This window comes from Poecilia formosa, unplaced genomic scaffold (assembly GCF_000485575.1).
Source record: "Poecilia formosa unplaced genomic scaffold, Poecilia_formosa-5.1.2 Scaffold5, whole genome shotgun sequence".
NCBI lineage: Eukaryota > Metazoa > Chordata > Actinopteri > Cyprinodontiformes > Poeciliidae > Poecilia > Poecilia formosa.
The window spans coordinates 6,050,994-6,077,955 of record NW_006799944.1 but is presented as its reverse complement, the minus strand read 5'-3'; the positions used below and the strand labels follow the sequence as shown (position 1 = coordinate 6,077,955).

The window sequence follows — 26,962 nt, the reverse complement described above, 5'->3', positions numbered from 1 at the left end:
ATTTTTAAAGTGCAATCAGTAATTGCACAGGTGTTTATGACAGTGTCATGTCAGTCTTATTCAACCCCTTCAAATAAAGTGTTACCGAAATCTGTAAGAAGCCACATTCTTCTCACTCCACTGTTCGATATCCCAGCTGCAGAAAAAAAAAAAAAATCAAACTAAATGCTACAACTTGCATCTAAAATCAGCTGTCAAAGAAATTTAACAAAGGACAATTACTGACTAAAATATGAGCCACAATTACTGGAGTTTAGATAAACCTCAATACGATTAACCTCAATACGTTAACCTTTAACTCTTTGAGTTAAACTGAGAAAACACGCTGAGATTAAGTTGCAAGTTTTCCACGATTTGACTGAACACTTCTAATTGTTTATACTAAAAAAGAATAAAATGGGCAGAAAAAAAATTCAGCTAAGTTATAAGACTCTCTACAGACTTGTTCTGTTCACATTTTTTTCCCACTTTGCTTATCTTTTGTCGAGATTTTAAATGAGACAGAGTTAACCTGAGCAAAATCAAAAATCAATAGTGGATTTTATTTATTAAAGGTAAAAAGTTATTCTAATCTGTCTGCAGAAAAACATAGTAGCGCCTGAAAACTAAAGATGAATTGTACCATACTTAGCGGCAACAACTGGACTTCATTCATTCATTCATAAAGGTTTGTCAAAGTCATCTGCATTCCTAGTGACTAAATCACCCGAATTTGATTAATTAGATGGGTTTGGCCAATATAGAGTTACTTTTCGGTATAGACCAAAATGTCAAACTTGTGGTCAAGACAAACACACAGACGTGGCATTTGTAGTCACGGCACAACACATAAGGTTCAACCTATTCCGTTTCAGTGGTTTCCTACGTTATTGGATCTGTTCTGTCATGTAGCATTACCTAGCTGCCGGCTAACGTTACAAATACATGACTGCTTCAAATCGACTCGGTCGTGGATAATGTGCTACTGCTTTGGAGGAAATTATGTTTTTCCTTTTCGCACATTTCCATCTTGAAATGTTTTCCATTCTGTCACACTTGGCGCAGGCACGCCAGAAGCCACTGGAAGTTTTTAACTGGAGTCAAAGGTTAACCTTCCCTACCTGTCACAACTATTTTGTGAGACTGATCGGGCTGCGAAAGGAATTCCACCTGGGACAAAACGGACCTGAGGACCAGAAGACTTAAATTTAACATTTTGTGTGTAGGAGGAGAAACTCATCTGTGTTCTCCTGCTTTTCCACTTCCTTGAAATGTAAAGAAAGAATTAAAAAAATAAAAAATAAATAATACAGACAAGCAACATCTTGATGCTGTTGTGGGTAAAACAATAAACCGGGTTCATTTTTTTAGAGTACGATAACATTTTCCACAGCATGCGTTTGTTGCTCATCACAGTTCATTTTAGTATTTTAAATTTAGTATCAATTTTCAGAGGGATGTGCTTATTGTGCCAAATATTTTATCTTTGTGTTGCTCTGAGCTTTGTAAGCTGATATTAGCTTGTTAATCAGTCAGCTAGTCAGTCAGCTCTTAGCATGCCAATCAAAGTTTTGGCAATATAAAACAGGTTCACGTCCCCTACTACTGAACAGTGATATTCCCTTTGTGTCCAAATAATGACTGTGCTATCATTTGATATAACAGCAGCATTTGTATTTCCAGAAGGAGAATGTCTGGCCATCAAATTCAGACGTTAAGCTTAAAAGTGCTTTGGTAATGCAGGAGGACAATGATTCAAAGCACGCCAGCAAATTCACTCCACCAAGAAAAGCTGATTATTGTTTTTGTTTTTTTTCCAATGATGAAAACTGCATTTTATATCAAAAACAGAAATAATCTCAATAATCTTTTTTTCTTCCCCACAGCACTTCAAAGCAGCTGTCATAGGATCGCCTCAAAGTCGAACAGACATGAAAGTGTCCTTTCAAAAGTTGCATTTCAGGGAAAGCGTGACACAATAATCAGAGTTTCTCAGATCCGTCCACGTCGGTGTTAAAAACCCGCATCACATCATACTGTATTTAAAGATCCTTGTGGAAACACAGCAACCTCTGGGTTCCTGGCCTTGTGTTTAGTGGTTCCTTTTAAAACTCTTATTCCTCCAAGCAGAGATTTTTTAGGCTGTTATTTCAGGATCGCATGTGCTTACGATCCCATAACACTGTCAATTCATGAACTTTATTCGATTTTTTCTTTTTTTTATGCATTAAATGATGCAAATTTTACATCCCATTTTTGCAGAGCGAAGGAACTAACTGAGGGGAAGAAGAAACACTATAGTTAGCATTATATTAATGTAGCATGCAGCTGCAAATGGTGATTTATGAGACACTTGATTCTGTTAAAAAAAAAATAAAATAGTGAACATAATGCCCTTTCAGTCCTACCACATGTGCCATGGTTTCTCCCCTCGGATGCATTTTTTTCTGACACAGCAGGGACAGGAAAAGTAACATTGGCAAAAATTATGTAAAGAATTTAGCCGGAAAACCATCAAGACCGGTGATAAATTCACGTTTTATCACCAGGCATCTGGGACTAATGCCGTTTATTGTTTTATACACTGCTACTTGGCCTCTGTGACTTGGACCGATCACAATATTTCCAAGGGCACGGTTTTATCTGGGAAGGCGAAGAAAACTGCTTCTGAATATCTGCGATCTAACAAGCAAAAGTTGCTAATTATCACTCTGGATTTGTATTTAGTTTTAATCATTATTTTAAGAGTGGAATTAAAACACAGTCACTGAAGGCCGAAGGTGATGAATGCTGCTCTTCTGAAAAATGATTCTCTAGCTCCCTCTGGAGGGCCAAGCTGCACATATACATGCTTACTTTCTCATTCACGCTCATTGTGTTATATAACAGGTGCAATAAATCCAATACTTTCAAACAACTAGCATATTTCAGTACTTCAGCTTAAGAAATTTTAAAGCATACTTTTATCACACACGGTGTTAGACGTGAAGCTTTGGTGTCTGTTTTTATTGCTTGTAGCAGCTAATGAATACCCGAAATGATTTCTGAAAATTCAAATATTAACTCAAACCGATTAAAAAGCGGAGCTTTAAGGCAAAAATGCAAGAAAAAGACAAACAAAAACACGAGTGGTGACTCTTGAAGCTCCAACTCCACATCTACTGAACTTCCCCCAAAAAATCCTAAATGGGCTTTGAATTATCCATTTTGTTTGTGGATTTTTACCCTGCTTTTCTACCTTCCACTCAATTTTCCAGTAGTATTACATAAATATAGCACTTTGAACAACTGTCTTCTTCAGCAATCTATTTTAACTTAACCTCTTTGCAGGGTGTTAATGACTTTTTTTTCCTCATGGTTGTCCAGACATTTCTGGAATAAAAATCCCATTCATGGCTTTCATGTAAAATTCTAATCTTACCTTAAAAAAAGCTTGATATAGCACTCAGTGTAATAAAACTATATTTGTGAATTATTATTTTTTTAATTTAATTACTAAAATAAATGCATATCTTACTCTTCGAATGTATTGAGCCGCACCTGTACATGAATGCTGATCCAAAGCATTGAACTCCAGAATTTTTTCTAATCATTAGATATTTGTAAGCAGATATTAATGCATAATAAACTCACCAACTTCAACTTGTATGCAAAGAAAAGACAAAACAAAGCCAAATCAGCGTCTTTATTTTACAAACGCATTATTCTATGGACATTTTTTTTTTCAGATAATAAAAAGGCAATTTACAAGCTTAAGAACCAAAATGAAGCAGCACAGAATGATTATGAGTAAAATATATAATTTGAATAAATATATCTATTTCATGCTATAAAATAAATTCATAAATGGCAATAGATACAACGTCTATAGCTGTAGCTAGCTTCATTTACTTCATAGTTGTACAAAACAGTAGAGTTCTGAGGTTCACAGTTGGGTTGTGAGGTTGTGTGTATAGAGTGGACAAAAAAAACAAAAAAAAAAACAAAACAAACTGGAGCCGGGTCGATTCTGCTGTCACGGTTCGGTTCGTGGTCTCCGGCGGGCCTCGGGTTTTAGCTCTGTGGGACATAAGGGCTCACTGAGAGCATGAGGCAGAACGTGTGGGGACTGAAGACTGGGTTTCCCGCCCGAGGAGAAGCGAACGTTTAGGCTACAGACACGAAGTCTGTGTCCAAGGATATCAATCAATATATATATATATATATACCCTGAGTTCAAGGTTTTTGATTTTTTTTTTTTGCCTTGTCAATAGATACATGAGAGTCAGACACTTTATAGTGCAGAGTGTAGGGGCAGGGCGGAAAACCTTAGGAGGAACTGTTCTCCTCCGATCCTGAACTACAGCTTTGAATCCCGAGGAGCCGCCGGAGATCGCCGAACCTCAACATATTCGACAGGCGGCCCCGCGCTCCATAACAGTGGCGATACAGCCCGAAAATCCCTTTCGTTGTTTCACTCAGCTGGACGTGCACCTCCATAAACGGTGCCGCTGAGCGCCCAGTTTCTGCTGCAGTTCACCGACTGCCTCTGCATCTCGATGAGCATCTGAAACATCTCTCTAACAACAAAAACTTTGATCGAATATTCTTTTTTTTTTGTTGTTGCTGTCATTGTTGTTGTGAAAAGTAAAAAGTCAAACCATCCAAAGTATTATAAAAAAAAAAAAGAAAAAAAAATAATAAAGATAAAGCAACATTAAAATCGTCCTGGTCCTACTTCAGCTCATCCGCTCCCTGACATTGTTGTGTTTGATACATGACAGGCCAATATTTCATTAGGCTTGATGATCCCATTACCCCACAATCACTCTCTCAAATAATTAAAAAAAAAGAGGTTATTGCTTTTCTTTCAATAATACACAGTGGACAGAAACTGACTGAAAAGCTATGGAAGACTTGTGATTTTTTGTTTTAAGCCTGTATCAGTGTTCGTTAACTACCTGAAGTGAGTTTATTATAAAAGGAATAGGACGAGCTGCAATTTTAAAAAGAAGTAGTCTGACAGCCTTCCTTGTAAACACTTCCTTTTGATTACTTGTGGCCCAAAATGCATCTCTGGTTCCTTTCGAAGAGGTGGACCTAAAAACTGACAAAGAGCCAATCTGAGAGTGTTTCAAGTTCAGTTGGTTCTGGAAGTGTGTACTATCTAAGAAGTAGCTATGGTTTATTTAAAAAAATAAAATAAAAAGCCTTTAAACAATTCTGCCTCCATTCACCAATCATGAATACATAATTTAATAAGCTAAAAGCACCACTTAAGGGAACAACATCCCTACCTACTTACCAAAAATAACTGTGGGAACTATTACTGAGTTCCTTAGATGTAAATAAGGAGATAAAGTAGACTTTCCGGTTGGAACTGGTATGTAGTTTTGACAAATATAAGTGCACAGTCAATGAAACAATTACAAGAAAACTTAAGTTAAATCTATCAGTTAGCATTTTTATAATTTTCTGGCTGAGCAACGTGCAATTTGGCTACAGTATATGAGGATAAGCTTTTTTTTCTTTTTTTCCCCCCCCTCTCACAAATATTAATTAATTATCTGCTGAATATTCAGGCAGTTTCCTGCACCAATATAACAAAAAAAGAGGAAGTAGATTGTTGTTTTTCATGCATCATCTTCCTTCACTGAAATGCTTCAAATACAGTGCATAACTCAGATTGTCCGAGTACAGTCTGCGAACACGGGCCCGTCGGTTGGCTTGTTGGAAACAAGTCTGCCTTGTTTGATTGTGATCAACTGCTACAAAGATCAGTTAAAATCAACGGCCCGTCCCCATGTCCCCCCATAAAAAACAGACTGAAAGAAAAAAAAGACTCGGTGAAAGTTAGAGACCAGATTTAGCTGAGTCCAATACAAAGATTAAATTTAGGTCCAACTCATTCCTGGTACACACTTTTACAGTGCCTTAATATTGTATTCGTAACCTTTTGAATAATTTACCACACTACAACCAGAAATCACTGTGCAATTTATAGAGATTTTTTTTCCAAATTGAAACAATGTAGTATGTAGTTGTGAAATAGAAGGAAGTATCTTTATATGTAGAGAGAGAAATTTGAGGAGTGGCACTTAGATGTGTGTTTTTTATTTTTTTTTATTTTAAACAATTCCTGGTGGAGTTACAGATAACCACGGCTCAGGTGAGTGCTTGTGTTGCCGGGACAACTATTAGCAACACTATCCTCAAATCTGGTGTTTATGGAGATGCTATGACCTTTTTTTTTTTTAAAAGTAAATTCAGTTCAACGTTGGCAACAAGCTATGAAAACAAGTGAAAGAATATGCTCTGTAAAATGCCTTGTGTATCACTGCATATCACCCTGAACACTTAATCTGCATGGTGAAATATGGTGGTGGCAGAATCATGGTGTGCGGACACTTAATTAGCAAAAGAAGTAATTGGATGTTGCAAAAGACTGAACACAGGCTGAGTCACAGCAGGATGATTAACATGTTCAAAACCAAAAAGTAGATTTCAATCCACCAGTAAACTGTTGGCAGGATCTGAAACGCAACAGTGGTAGAGACACGCCTCAAGGTAAAATCAACGTCAACAGATTATCCACTGAGCTGGGTAGGTACGAAATGCACACCACACTTTTCAGGTTTTGTACTTTACATCGTGTTCCTTCCACTTCACAACTATGCACTGAATTGTGTTCTGACACCATGAGTGAAATACGCTGAAAATGACTGGCTGTCAGGTGACGAAGCAATTTGATGTTGATTGTTGGGCAAGACACTAATTTTAGTTGTGGCCATTTTATTTCATATTCTCAAGAAAGAGGCACATTTCCAAGTGCCAGGATCTAAAGTATAAAGCTTGTGGCAAGGCACGAGGTTTAGGATGCCACTCTGTTCTCTCTCTCTCTCTTTTTGTTCATTTTGCAGACTTAATAATTACGAAACCTATTGAACTTTTCTATGGCTTAAAATATAACATTACTGACTTACCTATTGAAAATGTTCTTTAAATCTTTCACAATTGATTGTTATAAGCTGAGAAACCAAACTTGCAAATAGCAATCACCTTATCCTATATTACTGAGAATTAAGCTAGTATAATCAAAACGGACTCTAAAAATCACCTATTAGTCTTTGGTGTAATGTCTTGGCACAAGATTAATTTAACAGGTTTTTTTTTGTTTTTTTTTAACTTATCATTCAACAGATGATTCTAACGGGTATGGATGTTTTACTTTTAGACTGGTAAAGATCATGGTAAAAATTTATGTTAGTCAGCAACTTGTATTGATGAGGTCAGATCAGCGTTTGACAGATATAAAATTGTACTTGGTAAACATTTATAGGCTGACAGACTGCTTGTGATAAGTGAAAGCGTGCGCTTTGTTTGTACACACTGCTAAAGTAAAGCGAGCCATGCTGATTTCAGAGAAATTCTCCACATTTTGGTGTCACTATCTCCTCCGTTAAAAGCGTAAAGATGACGCAAGGACATTCAGAGAAGTAACAAAATAAAAAGCTCACGTAATTTTAGGCAAAAGCAAATAACAGAATCTTCCACCAAACGTACAATAATTATGGAAATTATATGAGATAAACTATAAGGTAATCAATTTTCAATTCATTGGCATAAAATTCAACATATGGCCCAGATAGGAGAAAATCAAAGTCTATAGTAGGTGTTATTTAAAAATACACACACACACACACACACACACACACAAAAAAAAGGCATTTAACAGCTGGATGGCAAATAAAGAAGCAGAGTAGCACAAACAGAACCACCCAGCTAAGTTTTAAACTCGCAAACAGTTAGTTTGGCACTTTAAGCGCCTTTTTATACATAATAAGATCCCCTTCCCTGATCCCAAATAACACAATGAGTATAGGTAAAAAATAAAAATAAAAAAGTCATGCCACATGCATGACTTTAAGCCAATAGTATTTATACGATTTCAGAATGGCAACAAAGTTGTACTTTTCTCCGACTGAAGTTATACTCCAAATATGCATCAAGAACGACAAAACCAAGTTCTGCTCTTTTAATCGGTGGGCTGGCACTAAGCTGAAACCTAACTCTGCAAAGTGCACTAATACTTTTTTTTAAAAACTGACCACATTTCCACATATTTATCTTTTAACCTTAATTCAGCTATGCCACATCTAAGACGATGACACAGAGGAACACACTCCTAAATGGGTTCCCAACAAACACAAGAAAACGAAATGAGCTTTTATAAATGATGGGATATTAACCATGAGGCAATGGCTGAGATTCCTTTGTTCATTCTTTTTGCATATTGTTCAAGCTGGTCCCTAAGCTGTGCTTAGTTAACAGCAACTACGCTTGTCTCTGTCAGATACTGAGTATTACATTGGAAGCCTTCCTCTTTATAAAACACACACACATATGTTAATTCATTGTAAATTAGCCTACAGGGTAAAGAGGTATACATGTGACTTTACTTCGTGGACATAGTTCACCCATTTCATGGGTGACAGTATCTAAAACCACACCTGGACCAACTGAGTGAGACTTCCAGTAGTGATGTGTGGGATAAAATCCTGAAGTGTTTTCGTAAAGCAAGTATCGCCAGACGGAAAGTAAAAACGTATTTTGAAAATCATAACAGGGCCAGTCGATTAATTTGTCCGCAATATTTGCCAGAAGCACACAAGTAAGCTAGTAGATTTAATGCACTCCTAACATAGCACCTTCTTGATCATAATTTTAACCTGGCTGACGGTAGACATTTGACAAGGACTTTGTCCCTAATCCATACAATCAGCAAGGAATATTTCCCACCCTAGTATCAAGGCTTTGTGTAAAAAGGATAAGTGTTACAGCGTTTGGCAATAAGATAAACTGTACATAAAAGCTAAAACGGATTTCAAACGGTGAACACGTCTGTGCCGGCTAGGTTCTTGGCTATGAGGTAGAACCCGGTGAGTTTCACTGAAGTTAAAATACTGTCTGTTATGAGTATGTAGTTGCAACATGAGGTATTAAACGGATATGTCACACGAAGCTTTGCACTGGCAGAAAAATCATTCCTTGTGAGTAAGTGACCTCCAGTGGCCACATGTGCAAAAACAGGTCAGGTAAAAAGGTGATATGACAAGCATCTTACCAGAGCTTTCACATTATCAATTATTGCAACATGCCTATATAACTCTGTAAATATTTTTTTCTTTTTTAAAAAACATGGAAAGATAAAAAGAGCAATCAACTGGAGGTCTTGATTATTGGGACCACCTCAAAAATAGTACGTTGTGACTCCCTTTGCTTGAAAGAATTTCTATAATAAAGCATCCACTTTCTTTCACTCATTCTCTGCATCAATTTTACAAAAAAAACTGACAGAAACGCTTGTATCAAGAAAGGTTCGTAGCAGAGGGATTCCAAAAAAAAAAAAAAAGGCGAGTCCTTTAGATTGAGTTGAACTAATCATATCTTAAAGCTTCCATAACCTGAAGCAGGACCTTAAAAATCACATCTCGATGCCTGAGCCTCCTCTGGACTGCATTTGGAACTCTCCTCCATCTCATTGGCTGGTGCCTCTTCCGCATACTGCGCCTCATAGGCCATCCCCTCTGGTGTGTCTCCCTGGTCCTTTTGACCTGAGCTATCCTCGGTTCTCTCCGGAGAGTCCGTGTGATTGCTAGCCTCTGACGCTCCCATGTGCTTCTTCCGCAGGTGTTGATTAAGGGTGCCCTGGAATGGGAAGCATTTACCACAGATCTGACAGTGGAAGGGCTTATTGTCTGTGTGGCCACGGATGTGGTACTCCAGCTGGTCTTTCCTCGTGTACTTCTTGCCGCAGAACTTACAAACAAATGGGGTAATTCCCATGTGCAGGCGCATGTGGCGGTCCAGACTCCCTTTCTGATTGAAGGTCTTTCCACAGTAGATGCAGATGAGTCTTTCGTTGTACGGGTACCACTGGCTCCGGAGGCTGCGCTCTCGCACATCATTCTCCAACCCCGCAGAGCCCACGGCTGATTCGGCGTCGTCTGAAGCGGGTTTCATTTGACTCAGGACCCCTGCCGGGATAGCCACTGGGCGCTTTGATCGGGCTCTCCCGCCTCTGAAGCCGCTGAGGATGGAGCGAGAAGGACTGGAGTTGCTGAGGTTGACGAAGCAGGAGGAGGACAGCCCTGAGTAAGAATAGGCAGCAGGCTGGATGACTGGGCCGTAGGAACCCACGGTTACGGCCACAATTTGTTCTCCGTCCACAAACTCTGTGTGGTAACCATCGTCGCCAGCCGAGGAACTATCTGAGCAAGATGGCCTGTCGTTTTTTTCTACCTTCACATGCACATCTGTGACTTGCCCATCTTTGCCAATCAGTTCTATTTGCTCGGTTTCACCTTCGATGACTGCGTCATGCTCTGACACGCCGTCGCTACTGCCACGATCTGATTGCCCCTCCTCTTGCTGCTGCCGCACCCGGCCCTGGCCTTTGCCTGCTTGTTCCGACCGAGCTTCGCCGACTCCCTGGCTCTGCCGGGGGTAATAAGGGGGGGAGATCTGGGTAGGGTTTATGAACAGGTTGCTGTCGTTTACACCATTGCGACTGATTTGCGAGCTGTCTTTATCTGGGCTACAAGCATTAACTGGGAGGCTGATCTTGGAATGGATACTCTCCAGGATCTGGGTGCACTTGTCGATGATTGCCTGCATCTGCAAAAAGCTGGCCGCCGTGAGGAAGCTGATAATATCCTTGAGCTGGAGGGACATGTGACCCGTGTAGCAGAATGCGAGGAGCTGCTCAAACACTTCAGGGCTTTTGATGACTGAAATGGAAAGGCCACTCATGGTGTTGAGGGCTGAGTGGTCACGGAAGTAGGGTGAACTGGCCGCCAGGACGGCCTTGTGAGCTCGAAATGGCTGGCCCTGAATGTGGACGATGATGTCGCACAGCTTCCCTTGCAGCCGCAGCTCGTTGAGTTGGGTCAGAACTGTGTTACTGAACTCCGGCACATCAAACTCGATGTAGCTGCCGTCGTCCATTTCTTGGATATGTTTCTCCAGTTTGTCGACAGCCTGAGAAGAGCAAAAACAATTCTTGTTTTAATATTTTGCATACACACACCCACACTATAATATATGCAAAATACCATGACCACTGTGGGATAAAGGCAGTAACCCTTACACGTGTTAGTAGCTAGAACACAATAGGCAACAAGTGAACACTTCCCCCCACATCTGTTGTGTTAGAAGGAAAAGAAATAGGAATTAATAAAGAGCTGAGAGAGTCCATATCGGGAAAGAAACTGCTGATAAATAATCTATAATATTTATAAGTGTTTGACATTGATGAAAATGAAACTTTTCTGGCAGCACTGACACAATAAAAGCTCATCTGATGCTGAAGCGCTTCGAGCTGAAAGAGAAGCTTAGAATCGACTCCCACGCAAATTAGAGTTTGTTTTGAAATGCTTCCTGTGCAAAGCATTTCTCCTTTCTGCCGTTTGAGATCAACAGGTTATCTCCTCATGTAGTCTGCCTGCAGCTTAACAGACTTTATGCTCATAGCTGCCAGCTGTGAACTAAAACATCTTTGACTTGATATATGTGATGGGTGGAGGCTCTTTAGTTTGCACACCATGATTCTGTTTTTCGCAGCGTCAAAATATTTAAAAATAGCATTAGATGTCTTTCTTATTAGCAAAAGAAAGTGGAGAAGTATGCAGACCTTCTTTCAACCATCTCACTCGGAGGAATGTGCAGCAAATGACGGGGCAGGCTTGTCAGTGGCATTACTGTATGTTCTACTTCCTCCTAGCGTTTCCTTAAATTGATTTAAAAACCTTAATACAGCTTGATGTCATTAACAGTTGTATACCTAAAATACACAGTGCATCAGAGATCATTGCATGCAAGGCTGCTAAAGCTGCAGATCCTCAAGTTTAGAAATGGTTTGAGAAGCACAACTAGCAAATTCCATAAAACTCAATCCAATAGAACATCTTACATCATGCTGAACAAACGATTTCCGTTGATGGGCGTCCCACCTCACAACTTATAGGACTTCAACAATCTGTTACCACACCCTTAGTGGTCTAGTGTAGCCCATATCATAATGGCTCAGGGCTATCTTGGTCATGTTATGCTGAGCAGGTGTATTATGATCTTGTCATAAAAATTTGATATTGTGTTGTTAGCGTTAAAAAGAAAGGTGCTGGGTACATAGTTACACCTTAAAAGGAAATTGATGGGAAAGCAGATAAAACTTACGCAAATGGCTGTTCAAAGTCTACCCGCCAGTGACTGTAGTGAAACGTTAGTCACTGGAGCCAGACCGAAAAAGGTATAGTGTACATACAGTACCTGCCAGAGAAAGAGGAAAATCTGGTTCTGCCAGGAAGGTCGGCACGCACCTACTATTCTTCAGAAGGCTTGAAAAGAAAAGCTACTACAACCAGGATCAACTCATGTGGGGCAACTGCCTATGTGTGATAATCTTTCTAGACTCTGTCACTTATGACAACATTTACTAAAAATTCAGCTGCTACGCAGCAGGCCTTCTAAGGATATACATCCTAAAAAAAAACAATGACTATAAATTATAACTTACAGTCAGGAAGAGGTAATTAACACGTTTGCAAAGTTACTGTCTTCTACATTCACTAACACATCCTGTTTGAGTCTCACCTACCCTGACATTAGGTTGTCAAAAACACTGGCTTGAAATTAGGCATTAACTCTTAAAAACAGGTAAAGAATGGCCTCAAAATAAACTCCAGTATGTTTATTGCAGGTAAATACAAATAAGTTCTTCCAAGAGGCTGGAACAACTTAGTTGTGATTTAAAAAATGTTACTTTCTTGGTGTTTGAAAAAGGCAAGTCACCTCTTCCGTCATTTTCTCTGTTTATAATAACTGGTAAACAGCCACTCAGTGCGTACACGCTAATAGTTTGAGGTTGATGAGAAAACTTTTGGAGAATGGAGTTTTTTTCAAGAAAGTAGAAGTCTGTTAGGACAAGCTTTTTATTGTAACAAATTAAAATGCCAAGAGAGAGTTATCAACTTCAAATAAGATATTAACTGCTTATAAAGCTTTGACAGACGCTCACTTCAAATATGCTGGACTATCCTGTTAGGTTGTGATAGACTGTCTAGCTTTCACTGTTCTCTCCTACCTCCTCGACCGCCCCACATTTTTCCCCTCATAACCCTTGCCGGCTATTCAGCACTATCCTATGCAAACTGAGTACTGTCAGCACACCGGGGATGTAAACACTTTCTCCAGTTGCGAAAGCTTGCCAAGACATCTTTTTAAGACATCTGTCCAATGAACCTGTATTCTTAGCAACAGAGAGACGAGGCTGCATTGAGGCGTAAGAAATATCTATAGGAATAGGGTTGATTTTCACTCCTGCCATTGCAATCAATAAATAAAACATATTCACACTGACAGACTCTACATGTAAACTGGGTGGAGCCAAATGGAAAGGCAGACAAAGAATGTAAGCTCAGTAACTAGAAAGTACATGATGTGTGAGGATCACATGCTTGGCTTGGACGCAAAAAAACAAAGCAATTGGAGCTAAGCTCATATTTCTTGCTAGATAATGAGCTTGATGCTGCTGCTACGTGGGTCCACAAAGATATATTAAAAAGCTTGTCATTTAGAGGAGGAAAAAAAAAAAGTCAGCAGGAAAGCAGTTTATGCTTTCTTCAACATCAGCAGGCAGCATTTGCCTACTTTTGAAAAACTGTTTGTGGGCCACACCAGACATGGGACAGAACTGCTTAACAAGCACAGAATGAAGAACAATTTAAAACAGATAGTAAAGCACCCATATAAAAATAGACCGTGGAGAGCCTAGGGGACAGTAAGATGCGCATAACTTTGCTGAAGTGAAAATAACACACATCCTGAAAACGACACAGCCTTCTGTAGCGAGAAGGAATCAGCACGGCGCGCTGAAGGTTTTACGTTGAGCCTTGTGGGTGGGTTCTCTTGGATTTGCTTGGAATACATGAAGCTCGTTTTTCTTTTCTTTCTTCATTTCAGGCTAAATACATGTTAAGCAGATGAAGAAAAATTAGAATCTTAAAACATTCGGGCCTGTCTTTATCCTCCTCATCGGCTTTAAAACAAGACACCATCAACAAACATCCCTAATAAATGTTTTACGTTTGATTTAGTTTGCATTGTGCTTTTATTAATAAAAACACCAATAAATTTAAAGATTAGCCAACCAAATTAAGACAGTGGACCGACTAAGGTTCCTGTTGGGTAAAACAAATTAAATTTGATACAGCACCCTTAAAACAGAAGTCAGTGCAAGTAAAGTGACCGCTTGCTGTTCAGTTGCTGTAAATATCTAAATGCACAATAACTTTTACTGTAGTCCTCTTTTAGCAGGAGGGCAATTAGAGGGATGGGAGGAGTCATAACTGGTTGGTGGAATTAAACCTTAATGGGTTTTCATAGTGCAAAGTGAAAATGTAGAGGACAGTGCTCTATGCATAGACTAAAAAGAGAGCTAAAAATATGGGAATGTGGCTTGTGGTGTGAAGCATTTTAAAGGCCATTAAGGCTGGGGAAGTGATACATTTTAAGAGCACTTCACCACCTTCTGACTGATACCTGGCTGATCCGGTTTTCTTTGAAAGCTGATTGCAAAATTATCTCTTTTTTTGTTTGTTTTAAAGGACTATATCTAAAGAAAAATATATATAAGATCACTTGTAGAAAAAGTATTTATAGATGAAGCAGAAAATTAAGTGATAGCAAGATCTTTTCCTATCAACAAACCTTGATCTGATTTGCACTAAACTCAAAAGAACCGAAAATTAGCCATTTGTTGCATCTTTTGAGTATTTGAATGCTGACCAGTTTGCACTGTGCCTCTCAGTGAAAAATAATAAAACACAAACAGAATTAGAATCAATACAATTTAACTACTCACCACATAAAGCAAACACAGAGCTGTAATAACAAAAGAATGTGGGGGTTCAATACCACAAAGCACTTGTAAACAAACACTGCAACTCGTTTGGCAGCAACAATCTAATCTGGCGAATGTTTCTGTTTAAATAAGCTTGGCAACAGTTGCAAATGTCAACATTAATACTGATTCTTTTCTAAGGATAATTTTTATTGAATTGAAGAACAAATGGCTGTCAAATATACAGAAGTGAACCCTGCCTTCAGTGACCCAGGAGACCTAGGTTTACTGAAAAATAATATGCCATGTCCCTGCACTTTGTCCTGCCATATCTCACTTTCTTAGAACAAATTGTAACAAAGTGTGCTGCCATGTCTGCTGGCCCACCTCACGCCCCAGGAAACCCAGTGAAGTTTTTGACAGATGGAATCTAAATGCAGCCCTGGTGCCATATCATATTTTAGTTATCATATCATAGTTTATCAAAAAACCTTTTACTTTACACCACATATATAAATTAACTACTTTCAATCTGGAGTTGCGTTTATAAATAATAACACCCTCCTACAAGTCCACGAAAGCGTCGAGGCATACAGTGCACACTCTTATGTGTCGACTGCCAAGGCACATAAGAAGAAATAGGAACAGCTTCAAACTTTAATGTACAACGGGTAATGATGGGGGAGGAGGAGAGGGTCTAAATAGCAAAGCTGCTATCGTTGACGCTAGCTTCACTGTCACGTCGAGCTCATTTTAATTTCAAGTACCGACTATATCTCACTCCAACAAAAAGCTTAAAGTCAGGTTAAAGTTACTTAACCACTTTCAGCCGATTCAGTGGGCTGGACAACCCGGGTGTTAAGCATCAAACAAGCAGATGCTAACTAGCTACACTAGCTAGCCTACAATCAAGTTTCATAGAGAAATGGACTACTTTAGCAAATTGTTCCAAATTGTGTCATTCAAGCATGAATCTTAGGCTCCAGTTCATTACTATATTGATAACTGTCAAGCCTTTGAGAGTTAATAACCAAGTTATAACGTCGAACGCGGGTGGAAACTATGTCGGCTATAATATTACACCGCTATAATGCTAGTTAGCCAGTGCTAACGGATAGCCGTAGTTTACTAGTCACTTTCGTTTCAGCGCCGAGCGTTACCCACAGGCTAATGCTGGCTAGTAGATAGCAGCTAGCGTACGGTCGTAGGTAATTATTTCGCCATTACTTACGCTGAAAAGGCACCGACGTGCCGACATTACAAACGCACTACGGTCACCAGTCCATGCCAAAGACGAAGTCCACCACACTCACCGTCTTGAAGGTTGGCATTTAGATGTTGTCCATTCCCCTCAGCAGCTCACTAACACTACAGCCAGGCCTCCCCCCCTTTTCCAAGTCCAGATGTGTCAGGCAGTTTCTGCTGCAATTTTTGCATCAACAGGAAGTGTTCTTTAGGCTCGTTGCATTCATTCTATCTAATGTATCTTGCAGCAGAGCAGCCCCTCCCTTGCTTGTGTCAGTGTTGTACGGTGACATATTATGTTCTTAATGTATGACGGAGTGGGGGACGTGCACTCGCAGAAAAGGAGAAATAGAGTAAGCTCGTGTCTTTTTCTTTGAAGTAGTTTAACTGATGGTTTGAAGGTTATGTTTTATGAAAAAGAAATTAAATTGTGCAGTTTAGTCTAACTTTCTTTTTTCCAACTACAGTAAAAAAGTTAATATTTATTCTGTGGTAACTTGATCTAGAACAGAACAGGATCAAATGTGCAAGTTTATGGGGTTTTACTGAATGAGTTTCTGTTTCTTCTTGTTGCTCCAAGAGGAAACAATATGTTGTTTATATCAGTATATAAGCATTGTACATGAGAGAACGATAATAAAGACACTATTGTTAATAATAATAATAATAATAATAATAATAATAATAATAATAATAATAATAATAATAATAATAATAATATACACAAACAAAATCTAAATTAAAAATGTAATTTGACCCCAAAAAGTGTTAAATTACACTTTTTTTGTTTGGAACCCTGCATGTTGCATCGTTCATTTGTTTTAATAGGTTTCCGTATTTGTCGTTTTGAAAACGTAAGTCTGACAAAACTGTGAATTTATGTGTGTGTGTGTGTGTGTTTTCTTGTGTGAAGTCTGCGATCTATGTGTGCAACTGTTTGGGTAAAAGCTCAATGAAAGGAATGAAAAATAAACTTAGTGCCAACCATAATAAAGGAAAATAAGCTGTAAGAATGTCTTCTGCTCTTTTGTATATTCGACAAAAGTGACTTTCGACGGAAGAGTTTTGAGATACAATTGTACTTCACTTCTGCATTGATTCCACAGAGTGGCGCCAGAGGCCAATCTGACGAAACAAACTGAGGCGAGCTCATCAGATTAACTGGATTTGTAATAGAAATATTTAATGAGAGCTAAAATACCTACAAAAGTTTTAAAGACCAAATTATGCCTGAACATGTTATAGTATTTTGCTGAACATGTATTGTAGACCACGACAGGTAAACAAAGACTAAAAAAAAGGAATAGTGTAGGATTTTTATGAGAAATTATACAGAACATGAATGTCTTCAGTATTCAAAGTTTTGTATGTTAATACAGTATATTGCACATGTCATGCATATCCTCTCTGCATATTTGGCCAGTTAGACGAACTATCACTGGATCCCCACACCTGATGTAGATATTAGTGACCAAGATACTGATGCTCATGGTGCGTGGACACTTTGAGAATAGAATATCTAGAGACCAGTGAAGAAAATATGGGTTAAACATTACAATCACATCACAAATCACTTATTTTGCTAATACCACTCAGGCCTAATGTGACAACAGTAAAGATTCAACTTGTCTGACCGTTTTCTATCCATTTCAGTGTTGATGGTTAGTCTCTTTTTAAACACTGTACTGTTTATGCTGTGTTTAATCTGAGTAATAATTCTTGGCTGCCTGTTTCCATGATAGCGAAAAGGACAAGTAAGCCCCTGTTCTCTATTCTCTGCAGGACTTTATCTGTTCTTCCCGAAGACAAGAAGGAAGGATGAATGTGCACTGTGTGGATTTCTGTTTTTCTTTTTTTTCTCTCTCTTTTTTTTTCTTACTAGCCTGAGTGACAACTTGGCAGCTCAGGTAAATATCTGACCTAATCTGTGTGCAGGTGGGTGATCAACATTGAGAGAGGAATCGCTTTGTCATTGCACGTGTCTTGTTAAACAAGCCAGTGTTTTATACTCCACAGTGAGTTCCCCACCTCCCCATCCCCGCATTTTTTTTATTTTCTGGTTGTTTTTTTTCAGGAGACCAACACACAAGTGAAGGTGCAGCCAAAAGTATGGTGATTAGAGATGCTTTTATGTTGATCCGCAGGAATGATCATGATATTGATAACGTTTCAAGCAAACCTGCAATCAAAGAGTTTCTTGTTGAAGTTGTAATCTTTTCTGAAGCGGGGCTTTGTGAGCTCAGTGTCGTTTGGTCGACCGAGTATTTTTTGGCAGCAGTCTAACGTGGATGGCTTTGAATGCAGTGGGATCGATTGGGGGAGGTGGGGGAGAGGGTCTCCAGGTGGTGTGGCCTGGGGCTCTGATGTGCTGCCCCTTTTTAATCCCAGATGACATTGCAAAATCCTCAAACTCCGTGGTCTTATATAAGACTGTATAGAAGCAGAGACCAGGTGATTTGTTTAAAAAAGCACATATCATGTGTCAGACTGGGGGGAATAAGGAGCTCCACTGTTTTGTGTTTAACTTGAGACCATAGCTAATGCTTACTAAGAAGGCAGGTATTTTTATAAATGCATGTGGGTTCAGTTATATTGGGACCGGAATTATATTCTGGTGTGTTGAGTCATTGTTGTTGTGTTAATTGCAAGTGTCCATTGGGTTGCAAATGAATTCGTTACAATCTAAAGCGATTTAACTCCAAACGATATTAAGCGACTTTTCAGCGTCCAGATTCACAACTTCAACCACAATTTGTTGTGAGTATGCAGTCCACTTTTTAAAGTTAACATGAATGACACATTGTTTCCTACGAGTGCCTAGAAATCCCAGAATACCTTGGCTGTCACTGCTGGAGAGAACAATGGTCTCCCAGTCCTCCTGTTCAGAAAACAAAAAAGTCTATAGTTCACTGATGGAGAACATATTTGCCAATAGCAGGTGTCCGAGCCAGTCAGAGCTTGATCCTCACCATGGCTGTAAATAAAAGGCCCGGCTCGGCCAGGTGCAGGCGCGCCTGCTCTGACCCTCTCAGGTTTCTCCTTGATGGAGAAGACTGGTGTGATAGAACTGACACAAGTAATGAAATGAACAGCGAAAATTACTCTTAAAACTTAAGAGTGCCTTCCAGGTATTCACCCTGCTTGAATTTTTCACCACCTTGTCATGCTTTAACCACAAACTTAAGTGTTTTCTTTTTTTTTTCTTTTCCTGAGTTGTTCATAATTATGACACAGAAGGAAAATGCTTTTCTGTGAGGGAAAATCTGACAAACATGACATGCATCTGTCTCAAGCTCCCTTTTGTTTGATACTCCAAAATTAAATTCTGTAAAAAAAAAAATAAAAATTGTCTTCAGGAGACCTTTATTTTGAAAATAGAGTCCCATTGTGATGCTTATTGTAAACATGGCTGTTCTTGGAAGACCTCAGAGAACATTAGCGATCAAACAGCATCATGGAAACCAAGAAATAAAGCAGAAAGGAAGAGCTGCAGAGAACCACAACTCAGGTGAGTGAATCTATTGGCAGGACAACTATGAGTCATGGATTCCAAAAATCTTTGAGTCTTTGAGGATAAGTGGTTTAAAAGTTAATTTCGAAGGGGACCTAGGTAAAGTGAGGTTAATTTTATTTATGTTGCACATTTTCAGCAACAAGGCAATTCATAGTGCTTTACATGAATTAGAAGGAAATACAAAAAACAACAAACCAAAGGAAAGAGCAAAAGAAAAGATAAGCCAATAGGAGTTTCTCTGGATTCTAAGTTCATTCTAATTCCTGAATATATAAACTAGATGTTATAAGTATATGTACTCCATAACTTATAAGCTAAAAGAAGTTTCTCAGGACAATAACAAGCTAAATATTGGTCTAAAGTAACACAAGTGTTGGTTCTCCATGTTTGATTGTGTAATGTAGGTAGTCCCAAATGTTGATCTAATGTAATGAGTAGTTTCCCTAGACGAGTTTGTCTAGATTTTAAGTTTGTTCTAATTCATTTCTTGAGAAATGAATTAGAATGGAAAAAGAAATGGGAAGAGAAGGAATTAGAAAAAAAATGTGGAAAATTCACATTTTGCACATTTTTGTACTTCTATTTGGGTCTCAACTGCTTCTAAAAACAACACCCACAATTTTTGGGGGCAATAAGTTAATGTTTTGTGGTGTCTAGAAAACAAGTCATTTCCAAAGCTCATCAATGTTTAGTCACATTAGATGGGTACCAAGCAACTCGCAACCCAAGTGGAGCTCCAGCACATTTGGTCAGCTGGTTTTACCATTGTATGCTCTGTATAATGACTGCTGGAAAAGACAAGTGTTTTGGTGTTGACTTACCATTTTGAAACCTCTTTCTGCAGCCTTGGTTGGTTGTGCAGCGGGGTCTACTTTTGATTTCAAAGACGTACAATTGAATGATTGCTCATCTGTTTTCAGTCATTTTCACATCAGTGTAAACATTCAGTTGAGGGGTGTGGCCAGCAGAAGCTTATTTGGATTTAAAGTGGCAGAGCCCTAAAAGAGTTCCTTCTGGAAGGAACTCAAAATAGGTGGAACTGAGGGGACTATAATCTCATAATCTAAAAATGATTTGTGCAAAAAAATGTAATGAATATGTTTTGTCTTGCCCAAAGGTTAAAATAGCCTTTAACCTTTTTAATGAAGCATAATAGGTCATCTTAAAAACAAAAAAAAATTCTCAAGACATTTTGTTGGCTGGTCAGATGAGACCCAAAATATATATATTTTTTTTGCCTACATACAAAATGCTGAGCAAGTAGGAAAACAAACACTGTGCATGACCCTGAATACCCAGAGCATACCAGGAAACATTGTTGTGGCAGCTCCATGCTATAGGCGTGTTTGTTCTCAGCAGGAACAGGGAACTGGTTGGAGTTACTGGGATGTCGGAGGGAGCTAAACACGGGGCAAATCCAGAAGAAAATTTGTTAGAAGCTTCAAAAGTACTGAGACTGGAGCAAGAAGGTTCATGTTCTACCTAGACAGGTACCCTGAACATGCAGCCAGTGGTACAATACAAAGGTGTAGATCGACGCATAAACATGAGTTAAAATTACCCACTCAAAGTCCAGGCCCAAATGTAATGGAGAATATGTGGCAAGACTTGAAAAGGAATGTTCACAGATCCAAGCCAAAAGACTTGCAGGTTAATTTGCAGTAAAAGCTGTTTCTATAAAGTACTGACTCAGGTGGACTGAGTAAGAAACGGAGGCAATGTCAAAATGTCGAGGGGCATTTATTCATTTGCAACGTGTTTGTTAGTATGTACAGTAAGTGCGCCGTAGATGACGGAAAAGTGTTTTTTTTTTTTCTTTCAAAGTTGTCTGTGTTTTTACACACAATGTTACGTCGCTATTCGTGAAAAACACAGAATAACTTCATGAAACATTTGCCTGCCTCCGTCATTTAACAGATTCTCACTTTAATTTGAAAGCCAGCTGGATTCCAGCTTAAAGCCATTCGAGATGAAGCCGCAGTTGCGAGAGAAGGGGTTTTGCCGGCGAGCGCAATAATCACTGGCATTGCAAAGATGATGAGTTCTCAGATGTGTCATTTATTTGCCTGAGAAATTAAGCCAATTTGTGAAAATGGTGGCCGGGGGTTGCGGGAGTACAGAGCGGCTTGTAAAGATGAGTGATATCTGGCACAGCTTGAAGAGAATGAGAGGTGTGTTGCCCGGTGCTTAGCTCAAATGAAAGCTCTGATTAGTGGAGCAAAGATCAAAATGACTGAGCGGCAGAGGCTTCAGCTGGGCCTTTGTTATTGATAAGTCTGTCATCTCCGCTGATATTGGGGCAGTAATGGCAGCTGATGATTAGGCCACTCTTGAGCTATTAACTACATTTCTTATCCCTTTACTGGGGCCCAGGAGATCCTGCTTGAGAGACAATGGCGTCCTTTATAGCGCTGGCTCCTTAAGCGGCGTCCACCTGAGCTAAAAGGCACAACTGTTATGTCTCTCTGCCCGGCCAAAGGGAGGCCAAGGGACGAGATGCAGGTCAGAGGTCGCTGTTTGAAATGAAGGGGTTCTGAGTGAGTGAGCTGCTGAAAGAGGGTCGGAGGAAAATTACAGAAAATTGGCTGTTTTGTCAACATTTCATCAGCAGATTTACAGAAAGCTGACCCCGACCCTTTTCTCCGCCACTCTTTCACAGGACTAAGGAGATTGCGAAGGGTCGGAATTGACTGACAAACAAATCTCTTCTTTATTTCTTTCTCGCTTTCTCTCTCCTCTCTCTGGAAGCGATATTTAATATGATCTCTTTTTAATGATCCTAAGTGGGTGAAATTACATATCCTCGACACATATTGTTGAGGCTGTTTCAGTCGGATTGTGGAGCACACTAAGGGCATAAAAAGTAATTATCAAAAAATGTTTCAATTCTCCATTGAAAAGAATAGCATGCCATTCATTTGGTTATATTATACCATGGTGTGCATTGATCTGTCTGCCTCATTTTAATATTTCTCTTTTATGTAATGATACACTGTGACAGTTTTAGGTGATTATTATGTCAGCTGTGGGAATAATAAGGGGAAGTTAGCTTGCTAGTGTCCACTGTGAGGATCGCTCTGGTGGGTACTTTCTCAGATGAAAGGCTGTGTGCAGTCTTGCAAAAGTATTCATGTCCCTTGAACTTTTCAAGATTTCGTCACATTGCAACTTCAAACCAAGTATTTTATTTGAATTTTATCTGACAGACCAACATAGAGCAATGATTAGATGGGATGTGGAAGGAAATACATGACTTTGAAAGATTTTAAAACTGGAACATGCATTTTTTTTTATGACTCTAAACATACAATCGGAGCTACAACTGTTCAGATGAAATCACATTCATTCTAATGAAAATATGCTTTCATCCGACCCCTTCCAACTCAGCTCTGGTTGTATTTTTAAGATCATTGTTCTTCGGAGGGGCAGCCCTCCACACCAGGCTCAAGTTTTTCTGCAGCCTCTAAAAGGTTTCATTGCAGGTTTGCCCTTTATTCGACGCCACCCATCCGCTCATTGATTCTGAATAGCTTCCCTTGTAAGCCAGCAGCATGATGCTGCCACCAACATGTTTCCCAGTAGGGGTTGGTGTGCTGAAGGTCCTAGCTTTCTACCACACGTAACTCTTTGGATGTAGTTTCCAAAACTGCCACATGAGATTCAAGGATTCCTCAAACATGCACGAATGAGTCAAAGCAACACTCTGGGTATGTGTTTGATGATGGAAATACATGAAAAAAAAAACAACTGATTATGCCTTTTAAACAATTGAGTCATTTTAAAAGTGACACGATGAGGGAAAGCACAAGTGGTATAGATACTTTTATAGGAAGTACATCTAAAAGGTTTTGCCCAGAACTATAAAATGACCTGACTCGGTGAGCAGAAAGCATTTCCATCCTGGGCTCAATGCTTTGTCTCTGACCTCAGCTCGATTCGCTCGCTGCCTTTGGTATTCCCCCTACAAAGACCAACAGGAATCCACGGCTTGTTGGTCTAGCCCCCCAGCGGCCCGGAGGAAAAGCATCTTTCATTAACGTCTAAAACCTCAGGAATGAGATACTGGCCTGACGATAAGATCTGGTAATGCGGTAACATGGAATTATGGAAGAAGAAAATTGCCATTTTGTATATAAGCACCTGTGATCTCCCATGAAAGCCCCCACCTATTCCTCTGTTTTGGGTCGGTCCCAGGAGAGAAGCAGAGAGGAGAGGGTCCCAGAACCCAATCTATCCTGGAGAAGGAGGGAGATTTTTTTCTTTCTCTTTTTTTTTTTCAGGCCAGAGGGCTGGGACATAACTAGGTGCTGTAGGGTCAGCTCGGCATGCCTGTAGGAAAATATCATCTTCCATCCCTGAGAGAACTGACCTCACCAGTTCACCTGTCCATGGTTCATGGCTGCCAGGTGTCAGGAAATGCTTTCAGGTAGATTTAAACACAGCGACAATTTGAGGTTTCCGTATAACTACCAGAAAGGTGTGCAGACTTTACTTCCTTTGGAAATTTTTCTGTGTTGAACAGAGCCCCAGTCATAGTCGGCCAAATGTCATTTGGACATTTAAAAATTTTTGCACACCCTTTTTCTTTTTTTCTTAAAAGCTAAGGTCAAATTTGGAGCTCTGTTGGAACCTTGAAAAAATGTGCAGGTGTTGTGCTTGCAGCAAAGGGACTGAAGGAAGAATAGAAAGAGAAAAAAAAAAACTCCCCGTCACCAGCCGAAAGCTTCCTTTATCCTGCAATCAGAGAGAAGGCACACGGGGGAAGAGTTGTTAACAATCACAAAGAAGAAATTTTAGACATCTCTGGTTCGCAATAATCATGTTTAAAGTTCATTTATGTGATTAGGCTAAATAACTTTCTAATTGGAATCTGAGCTAAGCGCTGCCTCGTTCCTGAGAAAGATTAATCCAATTTTCCCGGGTTGTCCATAACGAACGCCGCCGTAACTATGAATGGCTGTTGTCAAAACATGCAAATAAGTTGAAGTGCCGGATAACGACCGCTCCGTGTGGGATGAATCACTCTGAAAGAAGGCAAGAAAAAGAAGGAGAAAAGCCTTATTGTGGAAGAACTGATGTGGTTTGTCTACTCTGTGCAGTTTCTTCACCACCTCTTTAAATTTTAAAGCATTTCGGCACTCAGCCCCTGGCGAGTTCTCTTGAGGAAGCTGTAGCAATCAGGGTCAATGGTGCCATAAATCTCCCAGTGTCCACTGTGGAATCCAGCATGGACACTTGAGATATGCATATTTTATAGAACATTCGTGCCGCCGTGTCTTGACTCTCCAAGTCGAATGGATGTTACATGAAGGAAGTGTTGCTGGAGTTTAACAAGCAAGCTGTTTTGTCAGCCGGGGATGCCGTCTTCGCTTTTTGTGTTCTCCCAGGACGCAGAAAGGATAACATGGAGGGAAGTGGAGCTGCAGGCCCTGTCTCTGGGAACAATCCACCTGGTGATGTTCAACGGCACTGAGAGAACAAAATGGAACCAAAGGAAAAGGTGGATTTGGCAGAATAAGTTAACTTTTTTCATCAAATGTTGTACATTTACCAGCAAAACGTTAATTTATTCATTACATTTCCACTGACTTTAAACATATATTTGACTCAACAACAACTTTTCATTCTAACCTATTTTTAATATAATTTAAGGAAATTTTACTCATTCTTGCTCCAAGAACATCAGTTATGTGCTAAATATACTATTTTATATTAATATAGGGTTTTGATAGAATTTCAGTACATTTGAAAAATCAACGGATCACAAACAGTATAAAATTAGCAGTCATTTAAAATTCCTGAGCTCAAAACTCTTCCCCTTCAAATGCAGTTTTGATCACCATAGTAGCATTTATTTGAAAACGTGAGAAAAGCTCAAAATCCTTAGTATGTTTTGCTTTATTTATTTTTCTGTTTTTTCATACAGAGAAGCTTTGCACATGCAAAAGGAAGAAAAAAACACTGCTGAAAAAGTAATGAAACATAAATACTAGGCAGTTAAAAAGTTCCAGTGTTTGCATTTGTCTTTCCAAATTCAAACGTTTACAGTGCAAACCGAGGAATGCTTATGGATTTTGCCCGTGTTCCTGGATGGATTCAGCTGACTTCTGGCACCTGTGACCAGTCATTCCAGCTCAGGGTGATTCAGCTACATTCCACAGTTTCTCTGCTTTTCCAGGGATTGGACTGGTCGACACATAAAGGTAATTGCTGCTCTGGAACCAAAAATACAGATCACCAAATGGTTCGTTTATACTCTTTGTCCCATTTGAACCACAATTTCAAGGTTATTTCCTCCTTCGAAAAAGAAGTATTATGACATGTTCAAACGTATCTATGATTCCTCACATGTGACAAATAGATCCAAGATCATATTATGAGAGGCATCCCTGTATTATGGTGCTTGAGCCAATCTCTTTTGAGATTGTTTTCCAACCTTTTCAGCAACTTTGTTGTTGTTGGTCTTTTTTTCCAATGATGGGACTTTGCAGGGGTTTCTTGCCAATTTCAATTGTTTTAGTACACACAAGTGACTGTTTTGGTAGAATTCGCTGCCAATATAAAGCCTGTAATTTTTATGGAACTTAACTTGAACACTTTAACTGAGTTTTATAGTGCAGAGGAAAGGGGTGACACTACTTGGCTAATCCAAAACAGTGAATGAAGTTATGGCTTCCACTTTAGCGTACAAATGAAACCCAGACTCAAGAACACACTTTCCCTATTTCACCTGTCCTTCATTTACAGATTGTTTCATGGTCCTAACATGCTTTGGTACGGCTGACATAATAAAACGCTGATGGGAGGGAAACTTTTACCACATATAAAATGTAAATAATTGAGGGGTATAAGTTCAAGACAATATTTGGAGGCTGGAAGACTGACAGTAATTCAATTAGACAGGAATCCTCACCCAGTCTGTGGGTCACAGTTATCCATGTTAATCAGTGGAGACCGGAGACGTGTAAGCCACTGGTTTCCTGCTGGGGCGGCTCTGTCTGACTGTACGCTGTGGCCAGATTTAGTTTGCATGTAGAATTTAACTTGTGTTGATAAAGGCTTTGTGTTTTAGCTAAATACAAGTTAGCTAAAACACGCTAAATACAAGGAAGCGCGCGCGGAGCAGGTAGTTTGGCTGCCTATTTGGTTCCCAACACCTGTCTCTACCAAACACTCCATGCAACAAGGTGCAAACAGAGTTTCAAAACAAACAAAAAACAAAAACAAAAAGGGAAACCCTGGCTTTTTAATTTGCTGTCAGAAACATTAGGTACTGAAAATGATCTGTTTGAGCTACGTCAGCTATAGTTGAAAATAGTCAAATGCAAACTTTCTCCTAAACAAAG

General features: G+C 39.4%; 1 protein-coding gene across 3 annotated transcripts; it reads right to left on the bottom strand.

Annotated features, from left to right (window-relative positions):
• Nucleotides 1-4,212: 4,212 nt before the first annotated feature.
• On the bottom strand, nucleotides 4,213-16,392 carry zbtb34 (zinc finger and BTB domain containing 34). Of its 3 annotated transcripts, none has more exons than XM_007565115.2 (2): nucleotides 16,171-16,392; nucleotides 4,213-10,998 (listed from the first exon to the last, which is right to left on the bottom strand). In XM_007565115.2, exons 1-2 carry the CDS (start codon nucleotides 16,186-16,188, stop codon nucleotides 9,436-9,438), a joined length of 1,581 nt encoding a protein of 526 aa, XP_007565177.1. In that variant the 5' UTR covers nucleotides 16,189-16,392; the 3' UTR covers nucleotides 4,213-9,435. The 3 variants fall into 3 exon arrangements, with proteins under 3 accessions (XP_007565177.1, XP_007565168.1, XP_016533845.1); XM_007565106.2 differs by having other exon boundaries at nucleotides 16,089-16,177; XM_016678359.1 differs by lacking the exon at nucleotides 16,171-16,392 and adding an exon at nucleotides 14,879-14,985.
• Nucleotides 16,393-26,962: the final 10,570 nt, after the last annotated feature.

Coding starts and splice junctions, on each gene's coding strand:
- zbtb34 (XM_007565106.2), bottom strand. CDS start 16,115: ATGTCGGCACGTCGGTGCCTTTTCAGC. Junction 10,999..16,088: donor CACGTCGGTGCCTTTTCAGC/GTAAGTAATGGC, acceptor TGCTCTTCTCAG/GCTGTCGACAAACTGGAGAA.